This window comes from Dama dama, chromosome 29 (assembly GCF_033118175.1).
Source record: "Dama dama isolate Ldn47 chromosome 29, ASM3311817v1, whole genome shotgun sequence".
Classification (NCBI taxonomy): domain Eukaryota; kingdom Metazoa; phylum Chordata; class Mammalia; order Artiodactyla; family Cervidae; genus Dama; species Dama dama.
The window spans coordinates 55,326,979-55,345,014 of record NC_083709.1 but is presented as its reverse complement, the minus strand read 5'-3'; the positions used below and the strand labels follow the sequence as shown (position 1 = coordinate 55,345,014).

The window sequence follows — 18,036 nt, the reverse complement described above, 5'->3', positions numbered from 1 at the left end:
ACTCAACTTGCTGAGTTGTCTTGGGTTTGGCTTCTCTAATCTGTAGTTTCCTCATCTCTGAAAATGAGAAGTCATGGTTTTGGCTATTTGCCTCTTGCAGTTTTGTTGGGAAAATGTACATGTTTGAAGATACCGCTATTTATCAGCAGCTCCCTTTGTGATGAAGGAAGTGCCGTTATCACCTGCTTTATGATTCTCCATGCATAGGAAGGAACCTGGGAAGACCTAATATGCATATTGCTTAGCAATTCTTTTTTTTTTTTTTTTTTAATCTATCAGTATGTTGTGAACTTATTTTCTTTTCTAAACACAATTCAGAGTTTTGCCTCTTACTGTTGATTTGTTTCCAGAGTAGATAGTTCAGGGGAACTCTGTTTTTACTGGACTCTGACCCAAACTAGATGGGAGCAACTTGCTTTTGTGGAGAAACCTTTTTTATGTTTTGAGGAAGTAAAGGATTTGACATAGCTCTGCTTGGTGGGATGGGATAGGAATTCCATCCTTATGGAAAGAAATTAAAATACGTCAGCCCATTACTTGCAAGTTGCAATAAACAACAGTAGTACTTGAATTTGGCTAAAGGTGTTTTTGTGTCTTGTTGGTTTAATGGGGTATTGATGTTGCTTTGTTTTATAGAGAATTGCCCAGATCAAAACCCCCGTCTCAGGAACTGGGATCCAGGACAAGATTCTGCAAAACAAGTTGTTATCAAGGAAGGAGATATGTTTCGTCTGACCTCAGATGCCACAGTGAATTCTATAGTTATTCAGGATGGAGGTAACGGTCCCTGTCTATGGGAACAGCAACATTTGATGTTCTTTATGTAGACAACTGTTGTTGGCATTTAGAATGTGGTGTCACTAACCGTGGAGACAGGAACGTTTCCTAAGTTAGAACCGTAGAATTCAACAGCTAGAAGGGCCTTAGAAATCACTCAAGTCCAGACCGTTGGTTTATTCAGAAAGAGCGAGCTCCAGAAGGTCATCTCTTATAGCTAAATCTTTGTTACAACTATGGAGAGTGATGAGAGAATTAATATAGGTTAATACAGGTAAAAATGAGATTCAGATTTGTAGAGTCTTAGATATTTTTCTAGAGATGATTTCCCTTTAAAGTGAATGGATTGAAATTCTTACACATGGGCATGTTTAGGGTGTTGAGATATGAATTCTCCATTTCTTTAATACGTTTTGAAAACATTCAATTTTCTAAGCAGACTTACAGTAAATTCTTTTTCCCAACTTAACTGCAGAAGTGCTTTTGTTCCCTCTTAAGATGAAAGCTATTTCTCTGTACCTTAGAAAGATATTTCAGAAACTGGCTTACTTGATGTTATTCCCTGCAGGACTGCTTGTATTTGGGGATGATAAAGATGGATCCAGAAATATTACTTTGAGGACTCGTTACATCCTGATCAAGGATGGTGGGGCGCTTCATATTGGAGCAGAAAAATGCCGCTATAAATCCAAAGCGACAATTGCCTTGTATGGCAAGTCAGATGAAGGTGAAAGTATGCCAACATTTGGCAAAAAATTTATTGGTGTGGAAGCCGGCGGGACACTGGAATTACATGGGACACAGAAGGCATCATGGACATTGTTGGTGAGAACTCTGAATTCTTCAGGCTTGACCTTTGGCTCCTATGCCTTTGAAAAGGACTTTTCCAGGGGCCTCAATGTGAGGGTCATTGATCAAGACACAGCCAAAATTTTGGAAATTGAGAGATTTGATACCCATGAATCCCAAAATGAAAGTAGGCGACTTCAGAAATTCCTGAGAGACCAGGATCCAGGACGGATTGTTGCTATAGCTGTTGGAGATTCAGCTGTTAAAAGCCTCTTACAAGGAACCATACAGATGATCCAGGACCGGCTGGGAAGTAAGCTGATCCAAGGGCTGGGCTACAGGTGGGCATGCATATCTTTTTTATTTTTTTTTTTTAGCATGAAGATATATTTTACAATTTTGTATTTATTTATTTTTGACTGTGCTGGGTCTTCCTTGCTGCAAGGGCTTTCTCTCGTTGTGGCGAGCCGAGGCTGCTCTCTGGCTGTGGTGCTCGGGTCTCTCCTCGTGGTGGCTCCTCTCGTTGCGGAGCACAGACTCTAGGCCCCCCAGGCTCAGTAGTTGTGGCTTGAGGGCCCAGTTGCCCCTCGGCTGGTGGGATCCTCCTGGACCAGGGATCAAACCCACGTTCCCTTCATTGGCAGGTGGACTCCCAACCACTGGACTGCCAGGGAGGCCCCATACCTATCTTTTTTGACTTTCCTTCCCGCTGCGTATTAGAATCTGTGTGTGTGTGAGAGGAGAGTGTGATGGAGAAAGTCAGGTGTCAGAATGGCCACTACAATTTGGAAGTCTGGTTGCCTCTTGCTTTGAATTGGAGGATAGAATACTGGTTACAAAGCTCTCTTCTAAGCTTTGGTTTATGAAGCACTTTGTGAATCTTAGCATTGGACTTGTGAAAAATTAAGAATGGGAGTATGGTTCTGAAAAACAATCAGTTTAAGGAAATTGACTTCCTTCTTACAGTATCTTCTGAAGATCATATGAAACTCAGGCTAATTGAGTTTCACCTTATGAGTTGAAAGGTTAGGGCCCCGTTCTGAGCTAAGGTGTAAAAGTTGTCTTAAAAGCATGAGGAGGGGTGGAACATGCACAGGTTTCTTTTTCTTTTCTTTCTCTCTCTCTCGCTCTTTTTTCTTTTGTTATTTGAACCCTTTAATTCGAATCTTGTTTGATTGGCACTGTCCTATGAGACCCTGGCACAAGTTGGAGGGCCCGGGAGTTCATCCAGATAGTAGGTTTCATTCCTACAATTTATTCTTGTGTTCTTGTGCCGTATTCTGGCTAATCATGATTTCCTAATGCGGTTCTGGGGAAGTAGCTGGCTCAACATTTACAAAGAAAACAGAAGTTTTCTGCTTAATGTTCACAATAAAGCCAGGGGATATCTGCAGTGAAAAGTTAGAGAACTTCAAAACTGGCATGTTGAAATGATCTAGTTTCTCTTTTTTTCCTTTGATGGTTGATTTATTTAGTTATTATTTTTTCCTTTGGTCAGTGTTAGAATGGAATATTATCTATAGAAATTGTAGAGAAAGTTAAGAAGACAAAAGTTAGTGAAGAAAAAGGGTCTGTAGTGGTTTTAAACCTCTTTTTACTCACACGGGGAATATTTGTTGTTGTTGTTCAGTCGCTAAGTCATGTCCCACCCTTTGCGATCCCATGAACTGCAGCATGCCGGCTTCCCTGTCCTTCACTATCTCCCGGAGTTTGCTCAAACTCATGTCCATTGAGTCAGTGATGTCATCCAACCATCTCATCCTCTGTCGCCCCCTTCTTTTCTTGCCCCCGATCTTTCCCTTCAACAGTCTTTTCCCATGAGTCGACTCTGCATCAGGTGGCCAAAGTACTGGAGTTTCTCTTCATGCTCATGTGCAGGTATTTCTATAATTGATAGACCTAGGAGTGAAAGCATGGTCTGCTCCGATACCTACTCTATTTCATCATCTAATAGTACCAGAGATAATAACTTTTGTTTCTTTAAGTCATTATTGTTCTAGATTTGTGTGATCATTAGCTCTGAATGTTTTGTTTGACTTTCCGGGTAATCTTCTCCCTACTGTTTTCAAATTCCTTTTAAAATATTGCTGCTGATTTGACGGAGAAATTAGAATTGTGATCCTTTGCCAGTGTTCCTTTGCATTGATATTATCTCCAGGGTACATAAACATGCCCCTTTGAAGATAATGTCTGGCATGTTGAAATTTTCCTCAAGTGGAGGAGGGAAGTAGGAGTGTTTTGGAGATAGTGTCAGTAGAATAGAACATTGTTTTATAGTTGCTGAGGCAGTTCTGGTAAATAAAGGAAGCCTCTCATAGTCTTCCTCTCCTTCCCTCACATAGGAGATAATAAACTAAAACATTCTTCATTTGATTCTTTCTGCTGTATCAAAGAATATAAATAGAGCTATAAAACAGTCAGCCAAAGAGTAGCTAATCCACGCAGGGGCGGGTGTGGGATTTGTAAGGATGTAGGCATGCATTGGTTAACTTTCATCTGTGAATATCCAGCCATCTGTCTAGCATAGATTATATTTGGCAATTTTTCCCCCCTACAGTGAGAAGCTGACATTTTTCTTTTCATGTTTTAAACCAGGAGTCTTAAGGCTAATTTTCTGATGTTTTGTCTTTATTCTTTCTTTCTTTCTTTTTTTTAAATTGACTTTGGTCACAAGCTTGAGCAGAGTCCCTGGAATGTTTATCACAGTATCACAGAAATAAAATGGTGTTTTTCAAGTGTATTGCTTTCAACAAATAGATATAAAGCATGTAAAATTAAAAACCTGTTGAATAGTGATTCTACAGCTTTAATATTAAACTAATAACCAGCGGTTCTCAGCTTTGTTTGCACCCCTGAGATCTTAAAAAATTCCATGCGCAGGGCCCACGGTACATCATTTACATCAGGATCTCTGAAGCGTAGAACATACCCCTGCTCCCCACTGGCAATGTATGCAGTCAAAGATAACGCCTACTGCTGTAACCTCTGACCTGTGACTCAGGTTCGCAGTGTGGTTCCCAGACCAGCAGCATCAGCATCACCTGGGAACTTGTCAGTAATTCTATGGCCGCACATCCAACAGTCAGAAGGTGGGGCCCAGCAGTCTGGTTTAACAAGCCTTACGTTTAATTCTGATACCAATGAAGTTTGAGAACCCCTGCTCTAACGTGGTGGTTATCCAGTGTGGCTACACAGTCAGAGCATCTGGGGAACTTTAAAACAGACTCATGCTAGGCCCCGCCTGCAGAGATGTTGGTTGCGTTGGTGTGGGCTGGGTCTAAGCTTGGATATGTTTCTAAAGCTCCCATGTGATTCTATTATGTAGTTAGATTTGAGAACATTGCAGAGATAAGAGTGGAAAAGAGACCAGGCAATAGTCATTTAAAAGGAAATGGGGGCTTCCCTGGTGGCTCAGATGGTAAAGAATTTGCTTGCAATGCAGGAGACCTGGGTTCAGTCCCTGGGTCGGGAAGATCCCCTGGAGAAGGAAGTTGCAATCCATTCCAGTATTCTTGCCTGGAGAATTCCATGGACAGAGGAGCCTGGTGGGCTACAGTCCTTGGGGTCACAGAGAGTTGTACACAACTGAGTGATTAACACACATTGGTGATCCAGTGGTTAAGAATCTGTCCTCTAATGCAAGGGATGCTGGTTTCATATCTGGTTGGAAACTGACACCCCACATGTTGAGTGGCCAGAAGATTAGAAAAAATAATAATAAAAAATAATGTGAATGAAACGAGTGTGCATCGGGGAAGTCAATGATTAATTGAAATCATAGTAATCAGCGTTTCACCTGTTACAGAACTGGACAAACAGGGATTTAAAATCCAGGTGCATTTCCTTCTGTGATGTCAGTTTTTTCAGTTAAGTTTGGACTTGCAACCACATGTGATAAAAGAGTTGGAGGGATTGACAAAAATGAAATAGAATTAATAGCACCTGTCATAACATCTGTGTTGGGAATTTGGGTCAGTACCATGACAAATAATCAGTTTCACCTGCTGTTTTTCCTTCTAGGCAAGCTTGGGCTTTGGTTGGTGTCATTGATGGTGGCAGTACTTCTTGCAATGAATCTGTAAGAAACTATGAGAATCATAGTAGTGGAGGGAAGGCTCTCGCCCAAAGAGAATTTTATACTGTGGATGGTCAGAAGTTCTCTGTGACAGCTTATAGTGAATGGATTGAAGGTAGGTGAGCACAGTTTATACTTTTGTTAATACATTGGTAAGTATTGTGACAAATGTTTTTTAAAGTGGCATTGTATTCAAATGACAGTCTATTTCTATTTCTCAACTGGTTGAAGGTGAAACCTATAGTTTTCCAACTATAGTTGATCTTTTAGGCTGAAACAACACTCTTTTTTTCTGGATTAGAAAATGATCTAGTTTAGGCATCCTCAGTTGGACATTGTTCTTCATTCTTGAGTCATTAGGTGTGGTTAATAGATTTGTTTCCTAGATTTAGTATCAGTCGAACCAATCTGGATGTGATAGGGTGAGCTGTCTTTGACTATGTTCTGTGACAGTGAACTGGTTTTGTACTTTGGTTCTTATTGTTTTATAGCTGTATCGACAAATATTACCTTTGAACACATGCTGTGTAAACAAATACTCGTTTGCTTAGCAATGTTTCGTTGATAATTCAGCTACTACATTTATCTTATAGACAAACTGGAAAACAGAGAAAAGTACAAAGTTAAAATTAATGTTTCACCCTGTCATTCGGAGTTAATTAGCATTTAAAATCTATGTTCCCTCCCCTAGTGTTCATTTTGTTTTAACCTGCTTGCCTTTCCTTAAATAATATATTTTAAAGTTATCTTAGGTCTTTACTTTTCTTCAGCATTTTTGAAAATTAGAATCCACCTTTCAGAAGAATTATCATGTCTAACAATGATACTCTGACCTTTTTTTAAATTTTTTTTATTTTTTATTTTTTTTTCTGACCTTTTTTTTTTTAAAGGAAATTCACTGAAGAATTTCTGTATTTTGCTGCTAGATTTTTTTGGCTCCAGGTGAATTGGCAGCCTCCTGTCTGTGCTTGCCCACCATCTTTCTTTTCCAACCCAGTATTATCCCAAAATTAATGTGAAATGAGTAATTAAAAGGTGGCTTATTACATCTGTAATTACACAGAAAAGCTTATTTTAGGCTGGGCACATACCTCTGTTTTTAGCAGCACTGTAGCAAAGTATTCACTGAAATGGATTTCTGGAGACAGAATGCCTGGGTTCATGTCCCAGCTGTCTGACTTACTATATGATGATGGCATATGACTTTAACTTCCTAACCCTTAGTTTCCTCATCTGAAAATGGGGATAATAATGGAAACTACCACATAGGGCTGCTGTGAGTATCAAACATGAAGAATATGAAGTTTTTAGCACAGACTAGATAGTAAGCACTCAATAAAGGTTAGCTGTTTTAACAGTAATGCAAACATGACTTGGGATATAACTGTATTTTGTATCCTTGTAATTAAAAAAAAGAGTCTTTTGCTTTAAAACAAACAGATAAACAGAGTTCCTATGTTTATGGAGGAAACTTCATATGTTCATGGAGGAATTCACATGCTCCATTTAAGCAGCCTTCTGAGTTTGAGGTGAGGAGATAGTGTCTATTATGGATGAGGAAACTGGAATCAAGCCTAAATTTTCTGCCTCCAAGACTATTGTTCTTTCAGCCACATCATGGTTGCCTCTGGCAAAAAGCCAAGGTAGATGAGAAGTATTTCTGAGTGGGAATTGGGACTTGCATGAAGAGTTTAGTGGAACTTCTTTCAGTAATACTCCAGGCAGAGGATGACAAACTTGGAGTCAACATTTCCTTTGTGAGAAATTTTGCTTACATTTTCACATTACCAATGACTGTTCATTTCTGAGAAAGGATACATTCTAGCTGTCTATTGTAGGATATTGTTTGTGTTCTCTGCTCTCAGTGTCTCCTGTTTTCTGCAAGAGGTAGAAATTCACTCCAAGAAGCTAGGATGGTGAACGTATTTCCTTTCCTACTTCCAGGTCATTAGTGCCAGTAGGAGATATCCCAGGAAGGATTTTCTTCTACATCCAGAAAAAAGTGAAGAATTGTTGAATAATACAGATTTTTCTCTACGTAACCTTGCTTTTTTTTTTTTAACAGAAGCAAATTCTAATGATCTTTTAAGTTAAAACTTATTTATCTAGAAAATTTTTAAAATTTGAAATTTTAAAATTTTAAAAATTGAAATTTTTTATGAAGAAAATTAAAGTTTCTTAGTTGCCCTTTTTTAGATAAATCTTTTTGGTTAAATCTGAAATTTTGGGTGGTGATTATCGTTGCTACCATGAGATTTTGGCTTATCTTTACTCTTAACCTGCCTGTTTTAGTTCTTAGGAAGGAAGAATGATATAGAGGTTAGGAAAACTGGACTCTGGAATTAAATTAGCATTCATTGTGGGCTCTTTTTTTAGCTATTAGTCAGACTATCTTTTTTCAGCTATTAGTCAGACTCCCTGACCTTTGCTTCTTTTATCTCTAGTGCATATAATAGTTCCTCTATCTCAAAGCTGTTTTGATGAAAGGTTATTATGTATGTGAAATCCCAAAAATTGTTAGCCATCATTGATAGTTATTATCTTTATTTAGACAAAATATTCTATTATGGGCTTTAGTATTTATGTGAAAGAAACATAAAGAAAAGACACTTTACATTCATTAGGTTCCTTCCTTTTTTTTTTTTCTGTTTTGTTTTAGTACTTTGTAGAAACAGGAAAGCATGGTGGATCAGTCTAGTGGAGCAGATTTCAGAACTTGCTTAGGTTAGGTATTATCAGGTATCCCTAAGACTGTAAGGATATTTGTATTATTCTTTGTGTCTTGCCTAAATATCTTGCATTTTGATTCCTGTAACTTATGTAAATGAGTTTTTTTTATTCCTGTCATTGACTATTTTTTTTTTAATTTTTAAAAAAATACTTATTTGGCTCCACCAACTCTTAGCTGTGGCGTACGGGACTTTAGTTATGGCATGCAGGATATAGTGTCCCGACCAGGGATCGAATCTGGGTCCCCAAGCACTGCGAACTTGGAGTCTTAGCCACTGGACCACCAGGGAAGTCCCTCATCGACTTTTAGGGTCAGTATCTTCAAGTAGCCCCAGAGTAGTTTGTCAATTAATTGGAAAGGTGATGCTGAAATACAGATAGTAAACAGATATCTTTGAAATATGGTGTCTCCCCACATTTCCATATTTTCTGTAGCTTCCATCTATTCCATATTCATTTGCATTAAATCAGGTTTTGGACCGTGACAGATTATGTCAAGGACACTTTGAGAAGCAGGAAACAGTGCAGAAGCTTCTGCACTTGGTTGCGTGTTAAAGAGTGCAAGTTATAGAGATGTTGGATCAGCTTTTCAGTTTCCATCTGCCTAGTTGGGAACCAACTCTGAATTTCAGAAGGAGGTCTCAGGAAAGATCAGTAATTAGTAGTTCCTGGATTGCAAGTCTGATGTTATCCCAGGGTAACATCAGTGTGAGTTGGACTGGGCACTATCCTGTGGCCTTTAGGTCACTTTGCAGATGATAGTGGGGCACTCATCCCTTCAGTAGACGTTTATGAGTCTGCGCCGTGAGACGGAGCTGTGCATACAGGTGGCTGTGCTTTGCTCTCTTCACTGATGCAGCTTCCAGGGAGGTGCGCTGTCTTCCCGTTGGAATGAGACTAGTCATACCAGAGAGAAATAACAGTAGGAATACTGGAGAGAATGGTTACTTCCAAGAGGATGTTTGGGAAGTCCAGAAAGGTTTGCCTGAACGTTATAAGATGAATAGTATCTTGGTTGGTAAATTAAGAGTGGATGGACACTGTAGACAGAGACTAAATGATGAGCAAAGGTCTAGAAACGAGAAATCACCTAAGGCCAGCTTTTATTCTTAATGTTAAGATTATGTGTGTTCATGTCCTATCTTTTCCTGTGCATGGGTCAGATTGAAGCATTGCTGACTTACATTTATCTTTTGATTTATGAATCAGTGAAGGGGTTGATTTTAGAGGAAAAAAAATCACTTTCTTTCTTGCTTTTTGGTCTAGGTATTTCTTATTCAGGTTTCCAGGTAGAGGCCGTAGATGGAGTAAAACTGCACCTGCTGGATGAAGTTAGTAGCTGGGAACCCGGAGATCATATTGTGGTCGCAAGCACAGACTATTCCATGTACCAAGCAGAGGAGTTTACTCTTCTCCCCTGTCCTGAGTGCGGCCGCTTCCAGGTCAAAGTCAAAGGTATCAGACTGCTAAGAAGGCTTCTTGGGAAACACTCTTCTTGAGATATGATTCTTGGGATTCTTTGTTTTTCCTTCAGTCCTCATTGTCGTCATCATCATCATCAATACTGAAGGTCTTAGCAGTGGGCTTCTTTGAACAGTAGAGTCCCGGAGGATGTTAGATAAAAGTAGTCATTGAGCAATAATGTTGCTGTTAATGATGTATTATAGACAAATCAGTGTTTTTATGCCAGTTTCTATATTTAAAAAAAAATAGATGGAAACTAGATGGATTGAATTTTTTTTCAAGATGCTTTCAAACTTTTTTTTTTTATTAAATTTCTGCTATTAGATAATAGTAAACTAGGTTTATTTTTTAAATAGAAGTGTCTCTTTTTTATGTAAAAAAAAGGAAACTCATGGTCTTTGAGTGTCTGCTTTCTTGGCCAGTAGTAGATCTCACAAATACTTAAAATGAAACCAAAAAGGTATTTTCATAAAACTACATTTTGTGCCATAATCTTGATGAATGTATTTTTTGAGAGAGAGCAATATATAATGAGATCCTTACTGTAAGCTCTGTTTACAAAGAATGACTGACATTTACCAGTTACTTATTTTGAGACCGGTGATAGGCAAAGCTTCTTTCTTCATTGCCTCAGTTATGGGATTCATTGTGCATTCATTCGTTATATTGCTTTCCTTGCTTCTGTAATAAAAATTATGCACTATACATTTATGATAGAAAACAAAAGAATTTAGAGTTACTAATAAGTACTCACTCAATGGGTAATTTAGAATTTTTAAGGTTAAAGGAAACTTTTTTGCTTTAAAAAAAAATGAAATTGACTCACTTGGCAGTTTTATCCTGCTTCACTCAGTGTTGTACTTTTCCTTCTTGACCATACAGGCCATAAGCAGAAAGCTGAAAAGTAAAAAATCATCAGACCATCTGGCATTAATTTTGTTTGGAAATTCCCATTGTTGTTAACAAGTATACATGATAATGAATCTCCATTATTTGGTTTATTTGTGTTTTTCCTTCCTGAGTTTATATAGTTCAGTTCAGTCAAAGATCAGATAAAGGCTCGTTGGTAAAAATGTTTCTAAGTTTTTAGTAAAGGGGGGGATTTAAAAGTGCATAATAATATTATAAAAGAAGTGGAAAGAAAAGATAGTTATTTCTGGACTGTTAATGTCCAAGTGCAGATTACTTTAGTTTTGAAGAAGAAGCAAGAAAAACTTGACACCCTATTATCAACATCTACAAAACCATTAGTTTTCCTAGATACGGAATGTACTTGGGTATTCACGTGTCCTCAGGGGAGCAGAACAAGAGCCCGTGGACAGGAAGCAGAGAGAGACAGCATGGACGCTTAGTTAGGTTCCAGATTACTGGTGCTGTTCAAGAGAAGACTGAACTGTTGGCTTGGCCAAAAAGTTTGTTTGAGTTTTTATGTAACATCTTCTGGAAAAACCCAAGTGGAACTTTTTGGCCGACCCAGTACTTTAGGGAGGAGTAAGCTCTCCGTGTGTGGGTTTGATAGTTGGGAGTGAGGGTTAAGGGCACTGAGTGTGGGTGATTAGAGTAGGAAATCCATAAAATCTCTGCTTCCTGGGATTCTTTCGTTCTGAGGGATTGAAGAATGGAAACAAACAATAAATTTAATAATGTCTTGAAGTTACAAGATAAAGATTACTGTCTTTTTGATGTAAGTTTTATGTTTTCTTTGTTCTAATGTTATTTTTGCCTTGCTCTTATCAACCAGAAACGCCTCAGTTCCTGCACGTGGGTGAGATTATAGATGGTGTAGACATGAGAGCTGAGGTTGGAATTCTTACCCAGAATATTGTCATCCAAGGAGAAATGGAAGACTCATGCTATGCTGAAAATCAGTGTCAGTTCTTTGATTATGATACCTTTGGAGGACATGTCATGGTAGGCAAAAGGATTTAATGAATTCTTTGAAACTCTGACTGCTAAGTACATGTTTGACAAAGCTTTCAGGTTTTGGAATGACATCTTTATGGCTATTGAAATCACATTTTATTTCTCTTTCCAATGACAAGGAGATTTTAGATGATTAAAAGATAACATTATATCTTCATTTAGTTGAACTGGACTCTTAGTTAAACCATTTAAGAATTGTCCTGTGAAGAATGAAATCAGTTTACATGGAGAAGAATCAGTTATACAGACAAAAAGACCAAATAATCTTGGTATTATTCATGCAATCTCTGAAAGGATCAGGTTTTTTTTTTTTTTTAAGCATGATATTATGAAAGGGTAAGCAATAGTGATGTACATATTCAAGATATGTTTCTGTAAAGATACTTTTTATATGCAGATTTTTTTATTCTGTAAAAGTACTGAGCACTTATTATATATTAAATGTTGCTCTGTGTACTAATATATTGGACTCCTGGGCTGCATTTTGGCTACATGTGTCTTAAAATCAATTTTTGTGTGTTGAGTAGGATATTATTTTTGGCTACATTTCTGTTGCACTGATTTCTGATATGTTGGTCAGTGTCATGACTTTGTTTTTAGTAGTATGATTGAAAATCCAGAGTTTATAAATATTGAGACTGCTGAAGTTGTGGATCATAGAAGCATTTTTTTAAAAAGAACGGAAGTAAACAACATTATATGCTAACTAAATCATTGAGGGAGGATTTAGAAATAATTATTTATCACAGTGGAGATTATAGAAATGAGAGAACTGGACTAGATAGGAAATGACCAAAATATTTGAACAAACCCACACATATGTACAAAAATCATTTTTGTAGCCTTTCTGGTTACCTTTCCTTGATTCCTAATAAGAGGCTATTTTTTATTACTCTTTAAAGTATTCATTTATGTAAAGAAGCATTTGCTAAATTCTGAGCTGGAGATCCAAGAAAACAGGATGTGAAAGAAAAATGCTGTCATGTCTGGTCTCCTTCAGATATTTTCCATTAAAACAATATTTTGGGGGAATTTCCTTGGTGATCCAGTGGTTGAGAGTCTGCCTTCGAATGCAGGGAACTCAGGTTCGATCCCTGGTCAGGGAACTAAGATCCCACATACCACAGGGCAACTAGAGAGCCCATGTACCCAACAAATATCCTGCATGCTGCAACTAAGACCTGATAACAGCCAAATAAATATTTTTTTAAAAAAAAACAATGTACAATGTATTTTGTTACTTTGCTTCTGAGCTACTTTGCCCTAAGCTACTTTGCTTGTGTGTTAGTTTGATTTTTGGTTTTCTCGTAGATAAAGAAGAATTTTACTTCGGTCCATCTTTCTCACGTGGAATTGAAACACATGGGTCAGCAGCACCTGGGGCGGTATCCTGTTCATTTTCATCTATGTGGAGACGTGGATTCCAGAGGAGGGTACAGACATGCAGCATTTGTGGATGGCCTGTCCATTCATCACAGCTTCTCGAGGTGCATCACTGTGCATGGGACAAATGGCTTGCTGGTAAGTAGCCTCATATGGTGTTGATACATTTTATGAAAGCAGTCATCTCTCCTTCATTTCCATGACTTATCAATTTTATATAAGTAAGCTGTTGGACCACAGGTCTTACTCTCTCCTGCCTTCCTGAGAATTCTGCTGTTTTTCTCTGTTCACTTAAGAGATCAGTGAACCCTGACATTTGACTTTGCCCCATCAGCTAAGATGAAAACTTTTTGCTTTTGTACTCAGCATGCCTCATGAATGGCACTTATCAACCACAGCCAGTCATGTTACCAATGGCATTATACACTTGTATTTTGGCAGATAAAAGACACCGTCGGATTTGACACACTGGGTCATTGTTTCTTTCTGGAAGATGGTATTGAACAGAGAAATACTTTGTTCCACAATCTGGGACTCCTCACCAAACCAGGCACACTCCTTCCCACAGATAGGAATAACTCCATGTGCATCACCATGCGGGAAAAAGTATTTGGAAATTATATCCCTGTGCCTGCCACTGACTGTATGTGAGTAATTGCTGGAGTGAAAAGCTCACGTGTGATGGCCAAGGCCTGTTGGCTTTTGGGGGATATGTTTAGTGGGAGGTTTTGAGAAGATGGGATTTTTCCTGACAAATATTTAAATCACCTTAAAAAAAATGCCTTTCAGGGCCGTTTCAACTTTCTGGATTGCTCATCCCAACAATAATCTGATTAATAATGCAGCTGCAGGCTCACAGGTAAATAACACTAAAGCACATCAGTGTTTTTTTGCATTCTTGTTTGTAAGTGTTCTGGTTTATATGTATATGCAACATAGTATGTGGTCGTCTAACTCAAGCACCTTGCTTTCTGGTACTGCTTATTTCAGCCTGCTCTCAGAGCAGGCTGTGGTTCAGATGGTTCTTCTGTTTCTTCTACATCATTTGTGCCAGTTAGTATTTATGAGTGTACAAAGACAGATGCTAAATGGAAGAAAAGAGGGGGCTAGTATGTCGGGTTTGGAGAAGGAAATGGCAACCCACTCCAGTACTCTTGCCTGGGAAATCCCATGAACGGAGGAGCCTGGTAGGCTGCAGTCCATGGGGTCGCTAAGAGTCGGACACGACTGAGCGACTTCACTTTCACTTTTCACTTTCATGCATTGGAGGAGGAAATGGCAACCCATTCCAGTGTTCTTGCCTGGAGAATCCCAGGGACGGGGGAGCCTGGTGGGCTGCCGTCTATGGGGTCACACAGAGTCAGACACGACTGAAGTGACTTAGCAGAAGCAGCAGCAGCAGTATATCGGGTTATCATGTCATCTCCAGAGTATTTTTAGTGTATTATGTACAATCCTTCTGGCTTCTCCATTTCAATCATATGTTCATTAGTAAAAAAAGCCTTATGAGAATGGGCTATTCTGTAGAATATTATGACAATGGTCATTCTGGTCAAAGGGGCATATCCTTTCTGTTAAATGCAGGGATTTTATACACTTGGAAATTCCACCTCCTTAGTAAAGCAAGGACTCAACCGTGTGCCTTTATCTTATTTATTTATTTATTTTTGGCTGCACTGGGTCTTCGTTGCTTTTCTACGGCTCTCTCTAGTTGCAGCAAGCCGGGGCTGCTCTTCCTCGTGCTGAGTGGCTGCTCATTGTGGTGGAGCACGTTCTCTCGTTGCGGAGCACAGGCTCTAGACACACGGGTTTCGGTAGTTGTACATGTGGGCTTGGCAGTTACTGCTTTGGGACTGTAGGGCACAGACTCAGTAGTTGTGGCACACAGGCTGAGTGTTTTTATAATATAGCTGCTAATTTATAATGTACAAATGAATCTTTAAAACATAATACTATTATGATTATATCTGTGCTGAAAACTATAGCACAGAAATACAAGCTTTGCAGCAAAACCTGAATATTCATATACATACATCATGGCTATTAACATTTTAAACAGGAAAGGAATACCTATCATTGTTTTCCAGAATAAAGTAAAAAATTACCTGAAGGGAGTATTTCTTCAAGATAGCCAGAAAACAGGTATCACTGGGTGATGGTAGAATTTACATCTGTGGTTTTTCTTAAAAACATAAAGCATAAGATTCTTACTTGACAGGGCAGAGCCCTGGACATTCAATCATTTCAGTCTTCTATTCATTCATTTTTCATCAAATATTTGTTGAGCCCATATAGGATTTATAGTGAGAGTTTCTAGTTGGAAGATGAGATTTTGGGTAGAGGTGGCCAAGGGTTTGATGTGCCGTCTTACCCCAGGATCATCTGATCTACATTACATGACAAATGAGCACAGAGCAGAGACTCAGCTATTTTCAGAAGTCATGGGTTGCAGATCAAAGCAAATTGCAGAGTCCCTGAAAAATGTAAGTTGAGGTTGCCAGACATCCTTATGAGGGCTCATTTGAGAAAAGAAGATAGCAGGTGTCTGTCTTTTTCCGTCTCTTATATGTTCTTCTCCCTTTTCATTCTGTGAGTTCTTTTTTTCTCTCTAGAAAAACTGCTCCGGTAAAGCTCATGTTTTGGCAAGGGTTTTCCTCCCAAAGTAAATCAAACTTTTTCTTCCTGTACCTTTCCACTGCCTTTTACAAAGCTCGCTTTACCTGTCTTGACGCCACAGTGTTTTAACAGGAAACAGCTGCTACCTCCTTATCCCCCCTTTTCCACCCTGCAGCCCCAAACTCCGCTGTGTCTTGGGAGGGTTCACTGCCCTTACTATCAGGCTATGGTGTGGAGCCTTCTTCATAGCCCTCTGAGTCCGTCTTGTGCCCCAAAGCATAGAGGTGGCAGACACATTCTTCAAGAGGAGTTTGTTTTTACTGAGACCTATCTGTAAAGTTTTATCATGGAAAAATGCCAGATACTGCATTCATTTTGCTGATATGTTTTCCACAATTCATCTCTCTTTGTTCCTAAAGGACTTTGTTAAAACTAGTGTAGTACTTATAGCTATACTTTAGTTGTCTCTATGTTTCTTGTTTGACTATGAATTCTTTGAGAACAGGCTATTGTATTCCTGGCTTTAGATGAACGTCTGCTAAATTTGAATCGATACTGTACTTTTGGACTATATATTTGAGTTTTAGCAAGCTGCTTAGTCAATGTTCCTTGATGTGAAGTTGTCCTTCACATTGGGCTGATTTTTAATTAAATTGTAAAATAAAAAGTTGTCACAGAGGTTAAGAACATTTCATTTCTATTTTTATATCCCATTTTGAGTGTCAGAAAATTTCAAACTCTTCTGCTGCCCCAGTTAGGGTAAGTAACACTGAGACTGAACAGACAGGACCCAGGCTGAGACAGCATCCTGATTCATGCATGTGGTGGTTTTTTCTCTTTGGCAAAAATTTGCCTCAGGATAGGAAGGGCATTGGAGTTGTTTGAAAGAAGTCAGTGATCTCTGTATGTTGATGGATAGTTGTTTAATAGGTATGACTCATCTATTGATCAGGTTTGGAGGTAAATAGGAAAAAAAAAACCCATATTGCTAAAAGGCTATCCTATCCTGGTCATGTGAAAGGAAGGGAGGCTTGTTTGGTTCTAGTTCTGCATGACTTTTTAAAGCTAATGATAGGAAAGTTATTTTGAATAAAATTTTGGTATCAGCCAGTTCTATCTTTTGTCCCATCTTAAAAGCAAAATTAAATTTGCTTTTTGAAAAATCAAACCTGATACACTGCTTTGAGAGTGCACAACTTTTTAGAGTCAACTCTGAACCTGAAACAATGAATAATTAGTGTTAAGAAGAATAAACTTGTTTGTGAAATGCTTAGTTTATGTGAGGGTGTTTCACAGAGTGGTTTTATAAAAGGATGCCTTTAATGACCTTGCCCTTTTAATTACAGGATGCTGGAATATGGTATTTATTCCACAAGGAACCTACGGGGGAATCCAGTGGATTGCAGCTCTTAGCAAAACCAGAACTCACTCCACTGGGAATATTTTATAACAACAGGGTCCATTCAAATTTTAAGGTAGGTTCCTAAGTTTTAACAATCAGTATGTATAATTTACAGGGTAAAGGATGGACTACTGTGATTACAACTGAGAGATGTTAATACAAGTTAGAACTTGTCATCAGAGAATGTAATTTGTGATTAAAAAAGCTGACTCCTAATCCTGCCAGATTCAGGATGTATAGACAGCTTTCTGTTTATATACACACAGGAATATATGCTGTGGCGCACATGTACATGCAATCTGAATAATTATAATAGTGGACTTGAATCATGAGTCCTCATCCTCTTTCCTTCTGCTCACTTTCCTTCCAATCTTTAATATCATTGCTTGTTTCTAAGGATGTACACATTATTGTATTATATGCTTTTGGGACTTAAAATGCATATTTTCTCTCTTCTCTCAGTGTTGATGGAATGTCCTACTGGACATTTAATATAGTTATGTAAACAGTGAAATATTGTTTAAGAATATTTGACCTAATTTAAAATGATATGTAGGTCAAATAGATGAAAGGCCATTTAGGAACTCTAATTTTCATGATAATTGACACTTAACCTCCTTGGTGATAAAACACATCTGGTTCCTTTTGTACTCTTGAGCCATCTTGATATTTTTATCATGTGATACAGTGCCCAGATTCTTTCCTCTGATGTGATCCACATCAAAGTTCAATTAATAATTTCCCTTTATGAAACTCAGAGGATCCTTTAAAAACCTCAGTGTGATATAATTTGAAGAACTTAGAATCACTTGAAGACTTGAGAGGAAAAAACTTTACACAGAATTGTGATATTTATGAACTGAATAGTTGATTAAGA

At 38.3% G+C, this 18,036-nt stretch overlaps 1 protein-coding gene across 2 annotated transcripts in view; it reads left to right on the top strand.

Annotated features, from left to right (window-relative positions):
• CEMIP2 (cell migration inducing hyaluronidase 2) overlaps positions 1–18,036 on the top strand; it is a 75,406-nt gene that overhangs the window by 21,479 nt on the left and 35,891 nt on the right. For both annotated transcript variants that reach the window (XM_061132661.1, XM_061132662.1), the window contains exons 3-11: positions 637–777; positions 1,346–1,907; positions 5,587–5,756; positions 9,638–9,826; positions 11,577–11,746; positions 13,070–13,279; positions 13,583–13,788; positions 13,931–14,000; positions 17,104–17,232. In XM_061132661.1, coding sequence (XP_060988644.1) covers positions 637–777; positions 1,346–1,907; positions 5,587–5,756; positions 9,638–9,826; positions 11,577–11,746; positions 13,070–13,279; positions 13,583–13,788; positions 13,931–14,000; positions 17,104–17,232 — 1,847 coding nt within the window. The remainder of the gene's footprint in view (positions 1–636; positions 778–1,345; positions 1,908–5,586; positions 5,757–9,637; positions 9,827–11,576; positions 11,747–13,069; positions 13,280–13,582; positions 13,789–13,930; positions 14,001–17,103; positions 17,233–18,036) is intronic.